The 16087-nt window shown below is 42.3% G+C and overlaps 2 protein-coding genes across 4 annotated transcripts in view; one reads left to right on the top strand and one right to left on the bottom strand.

Moving 5' to 3' along the window:
* The window catches only part of nr1i2 (nuclear receptor subfamily 1, group I, member 2), a 110026-nt gene that overhangs the window by 12569 nt on the left and 81370 nt on the right, over nt 1-16087 (top strand). The window lies entirely within an intron of this gene.
* gsk3ba (glycogen synthase kinase 3 beta-a) overlaps nt 947-16087 on the bottom strand; it is a 36918-nt gene continuing 21777 nt past the window's right edge. The window contains exons 4-11 of one of the 3 annotated variants that reach the window (XM_082509293.1): nt 12677-12787; nt 10969-11099; nt 9451-9557; nt 9142-9239; nt 8930-9037; nt 5529-5715; nt 5024-5122; nt 947-4229 (exon numbers count right to left, since the gene is read on the bottom strand). In XM_082509293.1, the coding sequence (XP_082365419.1) occupies nt 4159-4229; nt 5024-5122; nt 5529-5715; nt 8930-9037; nt 9142-9239; nt 9451-9557; nt 10969-11099; nt 12677-12787 (912 nt within the window). In that variant the 3' untranslated portion in view covers nt 947-4158. Of the gene's footprint in view, nt 4265-5023; nt 5123-5528; nt 5716-8929; nt 9038-9141; nt 9240-9450; nt 9558-10968; nt 11100-12676; nt 12788-16087 lie in introns of all 3 variants that reach the window. The other 2 variants (XM_082509294.1, XM_082509295.1) reach the window with 2 other exon arrangements.

Raw genomic sequence — 16087 nt, 5'->3', positions numbered from 1 at the left:
GTTTCAGACTCTTAATATGTAAACATAAATCTGTGTGAATCTACATGATCATATGAGTTTTGCCATGCTGGTTTTGTAATATACACAAAAAGACACTCACTAAACACTTTAACAGATATGTTGGGAAAATATCAGGCTGGTCATGGTTTGTTCTTCAGAGTTGACCTAATTCTTTGTGGCACAGGCTGAAGTGCTGGAGACTTGATTGACATGACAGCATTACACATCTGGTGACTGCGGAGGCCAATTAGCTACAGTGACTTCATTGTCATGTTCAAAAAACCAGTTCGCAAAGAAAATATCCCTGAAAACTTTACACCACCAACAACCTGAACTGTTGATACAACGCAGGAGGGATCCACACTTTTAAGTTGTTCACAAAATTTTTTAACCCTACAGTCCGAACACAGCAGCAGAACTTGAGACGTCAGGGCAGATGTGTTTTTCCAGTCCATTTTTGATAAGCCTGTGTAAACTGTAGCCTCAGTTTTCTGTTCTTAGCTGAAAGGAGTGACATCCAGTGTGGTCTTCTGTTGCAAGGTTCGATGCGCGTGCATTCAGAGATGGTCTTATGTATCCTGGTTATATCCACTGGATGTTTTCTCTCTCTCTTAATAATTCTAAGATAAATCTCTGTGAACTCTAAAGATGGTTGGGTGGTAGAAATCAGTTTCTGTAATAGTCAGATAATCCAGTCTGGCACCAACAACCACACCACATTCAGAGTCCCCATTTTGCCCCATTCTGATGCTCTGTTTGAAGTTCATCAGGTCTCTCGACCATGTCTACACACCTAAATGCACTGAGCTAGAGCCATGTGATCAGCCGAATACATATTTGCATTAATGATTAGTACTACTTTGGTTTGAATTTTCTTTAACAAAATCGATCCGATGTCTACAAAGTGACGGGAACAAACACAGTAAAAGAATCTCAAACAGACAAATTTCATGATCATTTCCAGGCTATCCTACTCTTTATTTAATGCAAATTACAGTACCAGGGAACTATTCCTCGGAGCACGCAGAGGGAATATTTACAGAGGCGCACATTTAGCATACCTTCACAGAACAAAAGGAAAAAACAAACAAACAAAAACAAACAAACAAAAAAAGAAATCGAAATTTCAGTCACAAACAGAGGCATTCAAGTAGTAGTACTGTTATACAGGATGTTTTTGTAGTATTTTCTTAAGATTCTTCTTTTCTATTACCCCAGTTTAACCCAGTCAGCATGACACTAGTGTATATGTCAGTATAAGATATTATACTAGCTTATACACTTTTATTCTTTTTTTGGTAGCCATTGTGGTGCTTTAATTGAACTGGAGTAAGAGGGCAGGGGTGAAGTGGTCCAACCTTCTGGTGGAGGGTAGCAACACGTTCATGAATGCAAAATTACAGCAAGCGGGAGAGACAGGAGAAAGGCTACATGACTTGACCCCTTAGGTGCTACTGAATTTCACCCCCCTGAATACTCAAGAGCAGGAGGAGAAACAACGAAACATCCAAAGAGAAGAGAAGAAGAAGAGTTATTGCCTCTGAGGATGGCTCATCACAACATGATGGTTTGGCTTTGGTAACAGAACCAACACTGCGAGTAATACAGAAACTGCACTGTATCGAATATATGAGGCCTTTTTTTTTTGTTTGATTTTTTTTTTTTGTTTAAAACCCTGCTGCCGTCCACAGCACACCACCCACCCACTTCATACCCCAAATCTGTGCCAGGACTGCAGTACACGTGTATGTGTGTGTGTGTGTGTGTGTGTGTGCCCCCAAGATAAAACATCTATTAAAATAAACACCTGTCTACTATATCTTCAGTTAAAGAAAAAAATATCCTTACAATTAACAATGTCTGTATATTACATTTAGTGTGCAATGAAAAGAGCAGGAGGGAGAGGATGTGCATCGGGTGGAAGAGGGGGCGCGTGAGTGAGCACGCGGACAGCAGGACATTCAACAGCACCAAAAGGGAGAGTCACAATATCAGAGGGGGGCGGTGACAGTGGGGGTGGGGGGTTGATGGCGTGGGCTGGGTGAGGGTGGAAACAAGGCGAAGGTGTATGAAAGCAAAGGCACTCCAAACTATAGTTACACTATACATGACTAGTTCTTGTTACAATAATACAGCTGTAATCTACTGTACTGTACAGGTAAGATTGAACATATGGCTGGATAAAGCTGATCATCGTTGTCGTCATCTACAATATCCATACACAACATCAGTTTTGCCCTGATTCTGTTTTTTTTTGTTTTTTGTTTCATTTTTTTGTTTGTTTTTGAATCTTTTTCATCCGTTCCCTCACCCTTTGTCATCTTTGTTTTTGCTCATAAACAGTACATGGGTCTGCATATATACATACCTTGAACACAACATGGAAGAAAAAAAAATCAACATAACAACATAAAAAAAAAAACAACATACAAGTCATACAAGTCAGAATTTTGGTGAGGAGCATTTATACTGTATGTACAAATTCAGTTTTTCTTTCTTGTGTGTGTGTGTGATTTTTTTTTGTTTTCTGAATTTTTTTTTTTGTTGGTTTTATCTTTTTAATTTTTTTGTTTAAATGTAGTGAGTATTCTCCGTAAATAAGACGATTCGTCAGACTGTACCGAGTGGCTCTATGTGCTGCGGGGGTGGAGGGGGACAAAAAGAAAGGGGCGCTCCGGTCGGTGGTCGCAGCGCACGAGGCAGCCGGTGGTGCGCCGAAGACCGCGGGCCGAGAGTCGAGCGTGAAAACCAACCTCGAATTCTTCACAGAAATGGCGAGAGAAAGAGAGAGGGAGAGAGGGAAAAGGGTGGGGGACACGTTTGTCTAGACGCTGCACTGTCACAGAAACACTGTTACAGACAGAGCCAGTACAAAGACGGGGAATAGAGCGATGCCCTAAATCCATCTACAGCCTTAATACAGACGACACAGGGAAGTGGCTGCTGGAATCTAACCACACTCCAGCAAAGAAGAGAACAACAACAAAAACAGAAATAAAATAATAACAAAACACCACCTTATCTAAATCTATTGTCTTTAGGCAGCGGCAAATATTGCCACTGCTCTGCCAGATATGAGCTCACCATAAATGATTTCTGAACCATTGTAGTTAATATACATATATCTATATATACTTTTTATACATAAGGAAAAGTAATATATAAACTGTGTGTGTATGCATGTCTGTTTTGTATTGTATGTATATATTATACAAGCACACAGGACCAGATACATGTCACATCCATCACACGTGGCAATCCAAAAGACGTCTGCCCAGGAGTACAAAAAAAAAACAACAAAAAAGAAAATAATTAAAAACAAAGTTGAATAAAACAGATCGCCAACCATTTTTAAAAATAACCCCGGGCAAAGAAAAAAAACAAAAAAACAACACTGTCCAAACATGTCCTCCCAAAGAGGGCTGTTTCTTCCCACATACACCAGGATCATCATGCATCCATGTGTGTGAGGATGTGTGTGTTTGAGGGTGTAGGTGTGTGTCTGTGTGTGTGTATACGCGTGCGTGAGCCTCATGCCTTGTCTGCGGAAGTGGATGTGAGAGGGCTTGGTGGCCCCCAGGTGATCCTACCATACTCAGGCCATGCACTACAGAAAGAACCAAAAGGGGGGCGGGGCTCGTTTTTGTTTTTTTCGAGGAGGAGGGGTTGGCCAGGGGACGGAGGGGTCAGAGGTCAAAGGATGCAGAAAAATGGAACAATGGAGAGGGAGGCCAGATAGAGAAAGGGCAAAAAAGGGGGAGAGCTCAGGACTTTTCTACAGATTGTCCTCTTAGCAGGCTAGCATTGTGTATACGTGTACAGTGTACTTTTTAAATCAACAGTACAGTCGATAACATCTTCGGCCCTGCGCTTCACTTCCCTGTCGAGAGGGCACGGAGAGGCATCTTTGACGGAGGATGGAGAAGAGTTCAAACAGCTTTATGTTGAGGCCGGGTTTGGGGATAAGAGAGGCAGACTGGGGATGCTAGGTTTGTGGTCAGTTAGCTGTCGAACCCGGCCTGCTTCAGCATCGCTCCGCTGCTGCCGGGGAAGAGGAGCAGGGCAGAGCTGAGCTGAGCAGAGCTCACCCCCTGGCCAGGGCAATGGAGAGGCTGAGGGCTGGGGCTGAGACCGGGGCGGGGCAGGTGCTCTGTGGGCTCAGGAGGTGGAGTTGGAAGCTGAGGCAGAGGCGGTGGTGGTGGTGGGACCTCGCTCTGTGCTGCTGCCATCTATGAACAGGAAGAGGAAGTGCTCAGTTGAACAGCTGGTTTAGAGATAAAGGTAGAAAAAGAGTTACAGAGACACAATGAGAGCGAAGGATACAAATCTGTGTATACAAACCACACTGAACAATATAAGCAGCAAATGTGAATCGATAATGCTACGCAGGTTAAACATAAGCATACATGAGAAGAAAGGAATTTTAAATTCTGGAAAAACACACAATTTAAAAACAATTAGAAACCCCATGGATTGATGGGAAAAAACACTAAACTTTTTTTAGCAGTTCTTTGAAGTGGAAACGCAATAATTAATGAATGTGAAGTAAGCTAAGCATGTCACATGACTGGGAGTGAGTTTGGGCCTATGGTGTCGGGCAAAAGCCGCTGCTGTAATAGAGCACAGTGCGAAGAATTTATAGCAAAAAACAAAGCAAGGGTGTCACAATTTAAAAAAAACAAAAACAATTATCTTGTTTTATTAATAATTAAAAGCCAAACTCACAGCTGAAAACACCTAAGATACTGCCAAACTCACGTGGCATGTTAAGTAAAGTCAACCCTTCGACGAAAACAGCATGTGTTGTTGTTTGCAGCGTTTAGTGCTCGGAGACATGAGTGCAAAACAACTTCTGGCTTAAGTTAAATTGAACTTAAATTGAACTAAAGAGGCTGACCTTTAGGGGATGAAATTGCTTACTGCTAATTTGAAAAACAAAGCCACAACCAGTACTTCAAAGTAATAAATATAGAGCAGCTAACCACATAAAACAAGGGTCTGACGGAGGTAGCGTGGCTCTAACCTGTGGTGGCAGATGCATTGGTTGGGGTAGAGGCGGCAGCCTGGCTGCGGGCGTGGGCAGGGATGAGTATGGAGGCCAAAGAAGGATTACTAGATAGTTCTAAAAGAAGAAGAACACACAATGCATTACCACATTATGCTGTTACAAAGTTACCTGCAGACCAGCGATAACATAAAAGTGGCGTTTTAAGATGTGCTTAGATTTCCTTACGGATAAATGCTACTGTGAATACGAGATAACCGATATGTCCCAGAAAAAAAAAAAAAATTTAAATGTACTTTATATTCTTCTAAAAAATCTGTTAGATTGGAGTATCTAAATAAAGTAAAGTGAATTATTCAAAACAGAAAAACTTTAAACCCTCAGGGCTTTGGATCCCCCTGAATTTGTTATTTTAATATTCGTGTTTAAACCGTATTTACAATGCAAATGGGACTTTGGGAGAGGTGTTATTTTTTTAAATGAATGGTTTCTCTTCCGAGGAATGCTTTGTGAGTGCGCCTACCCTGGGTAGTGAAGTTGAAGAGCGAGGGCTTCTCTCGCCCGTTGGGCAGTTTGATGCTGGGGTCGCGCAGCTCGTCAAAGAATGAGTGTGCGCATGCCTCTAGGGGTGTTAGGCGGGCCGTGGGCGTGTACTCCAGCAGGCGGGAGCACAAGGCGATGGCCTCCGGAGGCGTACGTGGTCGGAACACCTGAACGTCAATTCGAATCAACAATGAGAACATCACGAGTTTCCAAAGAAAAGAGACATTTCAGTATTTTTAGCACAAACGCATATACAACACACACACACACACACACACACACACACAGAGCATATGACTGGATGAAAAATGAATCTTTACTAATATCCTATGAAAGCTAATGCACTTTGACCAATGCATTTTTTATGGCGTGCTATGAATGAATCAGTGGAAGCATATGACTGCTGTAGCAGTGAGTAGCAAATGAAATGCAGCTGCAGAGAGCGACCACAGCGAGGCACGTCGGAGGTGAACAGGAGGGCCTGATAGCCCTGCTCCCTCCTGATTGGCTAATTGCTTTTTCAAATAGAAGAGCTGTGCTTAGCTAAGAAAGAGAGACTGTCCTTTAGATTTTAAAACCTGTTTAGTTCTCAAGATGAGTTAAAACAAGCAACGAGGCAACATCGTGATGTTGGGAGGTAGGGTGGCAGTTGATGAAGTAACTGACTGAAGCAGGATAGCACAGGTTTAACATCAGTCCACTCTAAAACATCAGGCAGATCTTATATTTGCTTTGAGCCTGTGCCAAAGCTCTGATGCTGCTGATAATAGGCCCAGACATTGTGCTACAGGTGGTCAAGAACAAAGAAAGTGGTTGTTTTCAGCTCGATGAACCAGTGCGTCATTATCAAACTCCTCCCTGAAGCAAGTCTTGCAACTCGGAAGTCGTGGTTAAATGCTTCAGTTGTTTTGAAGCATCGGGTAAGTCAACTTTCATTTCAGGGTTAACTGCTACTTTAAAACGGCATGTTCTGAATCACCAGTCAGATCCGGTAACAAGTGTTTAAAATGTAGAGTTCTACCAGCGATGGTGTTGCATCCTTCTCCCTTCTTGCTCTTATAAAGTCTGATATTTTTTTCTTTGTTCAAATAATTATTGGGACTGAAAAAACTTAAAAACCAATAAAATATAGAAACTGATGGGTGCACCTACAGTGACTTACAGTGGGGCAAAAAAGTATTTAGTCAGCCACCGATTGTGCAAGTTCCCCCACCTAAAATGATGACAGAGGTCAGTAATTTGCACCAGAGGTACACTTCAACTGTGAGAGACAGAATGTGAAAAAAAAATCCATGAATCCACATGGTAGGATTTGTAAAGAATTTATTTGTAAATCAGGGTGGAAAATAAGTATTTGGTCACCTCAAACAAGGAAAATCTCTGGCTCTCACAGACCTGTAACGTCTTCTGTAAGAAGCTTTTCTGTCCCCCACTCGTTACCTGTATGAATGGCACCTGTTTGAACTCATCATCTGTATAAAAGACACCTGTCCACAGCCTCAAACAGTCAGACTCCAAACTCCGCCATGGCCAAGACCAAAGAGCTTTCGAAGGACACCAGGAAAAGTATTGTAGACCTGCACCAGACTGGGAAGAGTGAATCTACAATAGGCAAGCAGCTTGGTGTGAAAAAATCAACTGTGGGAGCAATCATCAGAAAATGGAAGACATACAAGACCACTGATAATCTCCCTCGATCTGGGGCTCCACGCAAGATCTCATCCCGTGGGGTCAAAATGATCATGAGAACGGTGAGCAAAGATCCCAGAACCACACGGGGGGACCTGGTGAATGACCTGCAGAGAGCTGGGACCAAAGTAACAAAGGTCACCATCAGTAACACACTACAACGGCAGGGAATCAAATCCCGCAGTGCCAGACGTGTTCCGCTGCTGAAGCCAGCGCATGTCCAGGCCCGTCTGAAGTTTGCCAGAGAGCACATGGATGACACAGCAGAGGATTGGGAGAATGTCATGTGGTCAGATGAAACCAAAGTAGAACTTTTTGGTATAAACTCAACTCGTCGTGTTTGGAGGAAGAAGAATACTGAGTTGCATCCCAAGAACACCATACCTACTGTGAAGCATGGGGGTGGAAACATCATGCTATGGGGCTGTTTTTCTGCCAAGGGGACAGGACGACTGATCCGTGTTAAGGACAGAATGAATGGGGCCATGTATCGTGAGATTTTGAGCCAAAACCTCCTTCCATCAGTGAGAACTTTGAAGATGAAACAAGGCTGGGTCTTCCAACATGACAATGATCCAAAACACACCGCCCGGGCAACAAAGGAGTGGCTCCGTAAGAAGCATTTGAAAGTCCTGGAGTGGCCTAGCCAGTCTCCAGACCTCAACCCCATAGAAAATCTGTGGCGGGAGTTGAAAGTCCGTGTTGCTCGGCGACAGCCCCGAAACATCACTGCTCTCGAGAAGATCTGCATGGAGGAATGGGCCAAAATACCAGCTACTGTGTGTGCAAACCTGGTAAAGACCTATAGTAAACGTTTGACCTCTGTTATTGCCAACAAAGGTTATGTTACAAAGTATTGAGTTGTATTTTTGTTGTTGACCAAATACTTATTTTCCACCCTGATTTACGAATAAATTCTTTACAAATCCTACCATGTGGATTCATGGATTTTTTTTTCACATTCTGTCTCTCACAGTTGAAGTGTACCTCTGGTGCAAATTACTGACCTCTGTCATCATTTTAGGTGGGGGAACTTGCACAATCGGTGGCTGACTAAATACTTTTTTGCCCCACTGTATAAATTTAATATAAAATTCAGGACTGACTTATTCAAAATTGGAGAAATAAAAAAACCCTTACTCTCAGTTAAGGATGCCAGTTGTCTGGCTGATGTGATTTGGTCAAGACTCTCACTAAACATTTAAACAAAAGCATCTTTGGCAGCATCAACACCAAGAAATCACACAACTGCATGGCACGTTCGGGAACACTGAGAAGGATTTCAAGGCCTTCATCCATCGCCCCCCCCCCCCCCCCGAGTTTGAAACAGTTGATGCAAAAAAGTACACGGCGCCTCAGATTCGTTGCCTGGTGCTCAATATTTGATTTGCACATCCGCACATTGCTGCTAGCTACCAGTCAGCACATCTGCTCTGAGCACGAGTGCTGCTGATTCCATAATCTCGATCTGAGGGAGATAAGTGTGAGCTGAGTTCAGTAAATTTTCAGTAAATGCAAATTCTTTGCATCTTTTATTTTTTAGAACTCTGTGCATTTATGGCATTAACTATTTCACATGCAGGTCTGTTAGATGAAGATGATGATGTTGGATGGTTGCGAAGCATGCAGGCAAAACAGGAATGGCAGAATGCTTTTGCGGTGGATCTTAAAGAAGTAAAAGGGCTCCTGTACCTGTTGACTCACCTTAGTCCATGGATGTGCCTTGATCTGGGGGAATTTGAATTCAGTGTAGTTGGGGTTCATCTCACGGATCTGCTCTCGGGTCGGGGTGCCGAGAACCTGAAACACACGGGTGGAACCATTAGCCCGAGTAATATTACATCCAACTTGAAGCTGTATTTGTTTGGGAATATTGGAATACTCTCGGTTAGTACGGTCATTACCTTGATGATTTCCACCAACTGGTCCACTCCGCTGTCACCAGGGAAGATCGGCTGTCCCAGGAGCAGCTCTGCCAGTACACAGCCGGCTGACCACACATCTAAAGGACAAGGCAGGAGTCCGATTGTAAAAGCAGAAGAGGAGCAATGACGACTTGCTGTAAAGCTTATAAACTCCTTTGAGTGCTGAACCAGAGTAGAAAAGCACTATATAAGAACCAGTCCATTTATCATAAGTAACACACGATCTCATAATTTCCTGATGAATGTGCATGTGTCAGGCAGCGAGAGTTGTTGCTCGAGTTAGCCTACCTATGCTGGAAGTGTAGTCAGTGGCACCAAAGATCAGCTCAGGGGCTCGATAGTAGCGAGAGCAGATGTAGGACACGTTAGGCTCTCCACGGACCAGCTGCTTAGCGCTGCACACAAAATCATAGCAAATAATCATCATCACCACCATCTGCATACTTCAAAAAAAAGGGAAAAAATGAACCTGAAGAAACACCCAGTACTGAGGATTTACACGTGTGATAAAACCTCAGTGGACTTCATATCCAATCAAACACACAGCTAAAAGGAAGATTTCTACATTTCTGCTACAAATATAATCAGCATTTATGCTAACGAATGAAAAGTAAATAAATCATCTGTTTTCGACAACGCACGCTGGTCTCAGTTTGACTTTTGCACACTTTCTAGAGCCTGTATAATGCGCCTGAAAACAGCTCCCACATTATTATGTTGCTGGATTTAGGCGTTGCATTCTCCATGGCATTGTTTTGATACGTTTAAGCAACATTTATTACGACATTTTCACTCCAGAGGTGGTTCACGTTTTTCCACTAACAAACTGAACAAATTGGACAGTTGGTTGAAAGTCTTCTACAGCACATCCCAAAGCTTCTCAGTGGAGATACAGTCTGGACTCTGTGTGAAAATGATGTCTCGTGCTCTCTCAACTACTCTTTTCACAATTTAAACCCAGTGAATCCTGACATTGTCATCTTGGAATGTGCCCGTTCCATTGAACAAGGAAAAAACCTGATTATTCGGCACGTTCAGGTAGCCGCTGTCCTCATGTTTGGGCAGATAATGTTGCTGAACCTAGACCTGAGACACTGAAGCAACCCCAGATCATAACACTGCTTCCACAGGCTTGTAGGGCAGGTACAGGTATGATGACAATGATGGTGGCTGCATCACTTTTATCTACCTCTCTTCAGGGTACAGTGTGCTCATCTCCCAGGAACAGAGTAAACCTAGACTCATGGCACCACATGACTTTAACTATGGCCTCACCTATTTTCTCAGTTCAACCAGGCAGCCACACAGTGTGCATCAGCTTAAGGGTGAAACTCTTCAAAAGGAAGAGAGTAACATTTGGGGAAACAGACTGACTAGGTCTGTTTAGAGCTGGAGACTGATTTCATTCTCATGCTCATAAATATAAAGTCATATGAGAAGAGATGTAAACAGGGGTCAGTCTCGTTTGCTTAATTCCAACATGATCTGGTGTAAGAATGATGTACAGCAGTGTTACAGGGCCTTTTTCTTGGTTGTGCATAGTTACAGTGTGTGATTTGCTGTCTTCAGGACACTGCTAAATACTGAGGATGAGCAGCAATGTTACTTAGAAGCCTTCTGAAACCTTCACACAGATCCAGAAGACCCATTCCTTTATTTCCACTGTCCATGCTAAGCCAAGCTAACTGGTTGCTGGCGCTCACTTTTTATGTTATCGGACATCACAGCGGTACCAATGTGAACATCTTTTGTAAATGCCAAGAAAAGAAAAAACTCAGATCAGTGTAAAACATGACTGTCCCTCACCTGCCAAAGTCACAGAGCTTGAGAACAGCCGTCTCTGGATCCAGCAGCAGATTCTGGGGTTTGATGTCCCGATGGCAGATACCAAACGAGTGAATGTAGGCCAGGCTCCTGAAGAGCTGGTACATATACAACTACACAGGAAAACACACACACAAATACACACACAGAGGTTAGAGAAACAGCAAACTTCCATTACAGCACTAAAATATAGAAACTCTGGGCTGTATTTCAGCTCCAGAGAATGAGTTTTACAGCAAATGTTTAGACTCCAGTTTCACACACTGTTTCTTTTAACTCCTAAACATTGTCACTCAGCTTTTGTAGAGATAAAATTAAGTATATGAAGTGTTTTTATAGACACACACGTTTTAAAATGAAAGCAAATTTTTAAATCCAAACTCATTTCTTGTTTCAAATTTGCCGCCTCAGGTCAATCTATTCTTACAAATAAGATCAAAAAATGTTTTACTTGTTAACACAGTGAACTAGTTGTTTAATCCTAATTAATATTACAATGGTGGATTTACTTTCAAAGAGAACTGAGCAGAGAATTTGCTCAGTGGAACAGCAGGTGTAGTAAACAGTAGGTGTGCTTTATTTTTAATTGCTTCATTGATACAGAAAAGTCCTTCAGATGGAGGTTTTTTTGTGCCTCTGCTAATTATTCCCAATTTGTTTCGCACATCTGTCATCTAAGTAAGTCCTAAAAAGTAGCATCTCATGTGTGCACACACGATGCAAACCAACAAAGCAGTAAAGTTTCACATTGTGTAAAAGAAATCTGAAGACAGAGATTGTTTCTGAGATTTTTTATGATTTTTAGCTAAATCTAAGATCTGTACAAAACACAACGTTAAAAAGTTAGTAAAAGTCGTCTACGGGCAAAAATAGATGGGATATGCAAGGACAAAAATTTTCATTTGTTGAGCTGTTTATATTTAGTGTTTAGCAGTGAAGCTCTCAAAATATGATAAATTAGCTTTTATCAAAAACAAGCTGATAACACAGCTCAGTGAAATCTGGATCTTATGATGCTGGATGAAAACTGAGCCCCATAATCAACTAGAAGAGTTAAGCCACATTTTATACCAACACAGCTGTTTAATAAAAATTTTTTGATTTGATAATATTCTTTCTGTAAAAAAAAGAAAAATACGTACTTTAAGAAATGTGAAGATAAAGGACACATAGTGGGGTAGTGTGGTTAAAGTGGACCTACAAGCAGCTTGTCTCATATTAAAAGTATAACAATTCTCCAAGCCCAAATTTATCACGACTGATTCACACACAAAAAGCCCGCACCCCATTTTACTGATATATCTACAGTCTTTATACTTGCAGCTTTCACCAGACTAACTCAGATTTAACTAAGTTGCTGTAACTACCGGTAAGAATTACCAGAGATATTCGATTAACTATTATGTATTTCAGAATTGTTACATGGTCATCTCATAGTACATCCGCCCATGCTCCGTTTTAACCTTCTGTTTACAAAGAGATACCAATCAGAAGTAAGCAGGATTAAAGGAAGGCTTGCTAAAGCGAACTGTTTCAGTCAGTGGATAAACCAAGGAGCTCCACCAATGAGGATTGTTTTGAAAGTTACTATAGTAGACTCCAAGAATAAAAAATATGAGATTGGAAACATGTCCGTCAAGTTCACTTTAAACTGTGTTTTTCAGCCTTGTTAAACAGACAGAGCTTTTACCTTCACATAAACCATAGGCAGAGTCTGTTTGGCTCGGCTGTAGTGTCTGGCCACTCTGTAGACGGTCTCAGGCACGTAATCCAGAACCAAATTCAGATACACTTCATCTTTCTGTCGGTGAGAAGCAACAATAGAAAAGAAAAAAACATGGTTACACTGACAGAAATCATGTAAACTGTATAGAAAAGACACTTGTAATCTAAACATGTTAAGAAAAACAACACAATCTTGGAAAATGCATGAATTTAACTCAAAACTTGTGATCTAAATATGTATCCCCATCCTATTACCCTGTCTCTCTCCTCTTAGCTGTGATGCATCTTTTCCTAAGAAAGAAGCCGTATTCATGCTGATGTAATTGATGCTTTCTTGCAGCCTAACTGGGAATCCATTGTATCTCTCCCTGTGGGCAGGAAGCACACAACCGTGCGTCATAACGGCCGTTGCCCCGACAGTGGCCGCAGACAGTGATATCATTTCCTTGTTTCCTGGTTGGACGAGACCAGTGCTGGAGGGCGGGGTTGTGTACATTGAACTCTGGAGCGCACTGACCATGAAAGGATGCTGTATCTGGGGGGTTCTCCACCCAATTATTCTTAGACTTCCCATTTCCTTTAAATATGGCCAGAATGAGCCCAAAGTAAGCCATTAGAGTGTCTTGAGGAACTCAAGCTTGGGAGGCTGTAAATCGTATAAGGCTAAAATGCAAGAGTTAAGAAATACTTTAAAAATTCAGGAGGAAGGTTACTCACAAACGCATACGTGACGCATTGACAACTAGCCTGCTCAGGCTCTGATTGCATGCTAGGAGGAACAGCAGAGGCCTCTGCATAAAACACTATGCCCATGTTGAGGGTGATGTGAATAAATCAGCACTGAGTGATCAGTGGTGTTTTTTGGAAAATGTCCATCATCAGAAGAAGTGTCTTCTTCTAAGCATTTAATGCTAACAATAAAACCAGTAACAGAATACCAGTAGTAGTAACAATGTAACAAACTGAGCACTTTTCTAGAAGACAAACCTGGAATTTATATATTTTTCATGCATTCTCTACAAAATATTAGCACAACCACAGTCCTGCTGTCTCTCTTAATACTTTGACTTCCCTCCCATCTGCATAAATCATTCAACAGCCACTTAATCACAAATTGTGGTCTTATGAAAAATGCCCAAACCACTGGACAGAGCAAATTTGATCTAATATTGCTCAAACTAGAGCAAGCTGAGCTTTAGTGGAGGGGACTTTTCTCACCAGGGTATTGGTACACATTTGATGCTCTAGTAAGTATTCATAGCATCAAAATGGTGAGGCGGGACTAACCCAAAATAAACTACACAGGCCATGTTGTAGTGAAGAAACATGGCAGCCATGCAACACTGCGGGCCACTGATGTGTTTTAAATACAGCTGAGGTATATGAAGCAGAGCGAGAAGCTAAACCTGGCCATCGCTTTATTGATGGTGTTGCTTTTCTTTCAAGGGATTTGCTGATGCAGTATTTAATCTTTGCAACACAACTGACTCGCCTTCAAAATATAAGTTGTGTGCGTTCACCGTTTATCACTGGCAGAAGGCTCCTTCACTCGTTTCAAACATAAATGTAAGATAAAGTGTAAATGGACTTCACATGGGTGTGTCTTCTGTGTAGGCGCATGTAATACTGTGATAAACTGCATTTTTGATAACAGCCGCCCATCGCCCACACTGTAACTGCATCTGCAAAGCTATATACCTCATGTGTTCCCTCATCATGACATCTTTGAGAGGATCAGTGGGCGGTGAGCGCATACTGCTACATGTAATCATGTAGCACTGACTGGTATTGAACAGTATCTGCACAGACACCCATGAGACATCCCTCTTTGAGTAAAAAAATAAAATAAAATAAATCTGAGCTTTTAAATTACACTTTAATTAAATTATTCCTTGCTTTCTTCTCTCCCTCCTATCTAGTCTGGGACTGAGTGTCTGGATTCCTTTTGCCTCCTTTTCCCCATCTGTTAGCAACGCTGCCCAACATGCAGCTTAGGCGCTGGCTCCCTGCAGGTCTGCAAAGCAAAATGAGTGAGCTGGGCCTGTGAAGAGCCTCCAGACAGACTGTGCGGTACACTTCTGTCAGCTCAGTGTCCTGCTTTGTCCTGACAGCTCTCTCCTGTTCACACTCAGATGACTGGACACATACACAGACAGCGAGCGAAGTACAGGGCCTTGACTCCTGGAAGACAGATGGACAGGCACGCACAGGGTTTCCGATACTGGTGAGTATAGCTTCATTTACAAACTGATCCATCACTGGCATCGCGTTCACTCCTTAGCACGCGATCTCTGCGTGCCTTTCTCTTCTACCAATCATAGCACACAGCCATCCCTCGTTCACCAGCAAAACTCCCATTGATAAGAATTGTGACGTCTGGAGAGCCCATTACACCTCCTTCTGGTGCCACTAAAGCTATATTTAGCCTAGCAACAGCGATGACTCACTTCCTGCCTCACTACAAAGCCACTTCCTTGGCTTGTTCCCGGAGGTTAGCCAGGCAGGATCCGATTGGCTCCTTGTTCACTCCCAGCTAAGCAACCCAGCCTCTAATTTGGTGAGAAAACCTGGCTACGCTATCTGTCAGTAAGCTTAGCAGTCTTCAGTATGTAACGCACAGTTTGCATGTCAGTCTTCACAAGCAAAGCTTTTATTAGCATGTGTGTTTGCGCTTCTGTGTTGACATTATGAAGCATATTTAAATGCATATTATGGGAGGAAATTACACAACTGTGAGCGCAAATGAGTCTGTGAAATCAAGGAAGGCAGACAGCGGCACAGACGGAGCTCGAGCAAGATGTGAGGGACGTTAACTGAGTCCTTATTTTGGCCCACGCTAATGAAGGCTGCAACATGGCACTACGAATCTAAGAATAAGTCTTTAATATGTGCAGGAGCAATGCCAGATATGTCAGCCACAGCCATAAACTCTCACCTGTCTCTCACTGGCTCCTGGGAAATCCAGTGGCAGCTCTACCAGATTCATTATCTAGATGCAAGGCTATTCAACCACAGTGTCTCTATTAAAATCTGGAATCACTGATTTAATAGCTCAAAAAAAAGCCAGAAAGAAACAGAAAGCTACACTGGTATGTTATCCACAGCCGGATCAACCAGTCAGGAGGACCGGAGGCAGAAGAGGTGCCCCTGGGCCTATTCGTTTTGTATGTTTACACAACCATCCTTCAGCTGAACTCATAAATAGCCACACAGGCTCATTGTCAACCCATCAGTTCATAAGTTCACTGCACTTCATTTAAAAATATGCACCATCCAAGTGCAACATAATCTAACATAATAAATAACTGAAAACTTGATGTAGATTTATTTCTCATACAGAAAATACACATTTTTTTATTTTGTCTTTTAAAAATCA

Source organism: Aulonocara stuartgranti (assembly GCF_965226115.1).
Source record: "Aulonocara stuartgranti genome assembly, chromosome: 16".
In the NCBI taxonomy this organism is placed as follows: Eukaryota; Metazoa; Chordata; class Actinopteri; order Cichliformes; family Cichlidae; genus Aulonocara; species Aulonocara stuartgranti.
The sequence above is the reverse complement of the archived record's forward strand: the minus strand, read 5'-3'. Positions and strand labels throughout refer to the sequence as shown.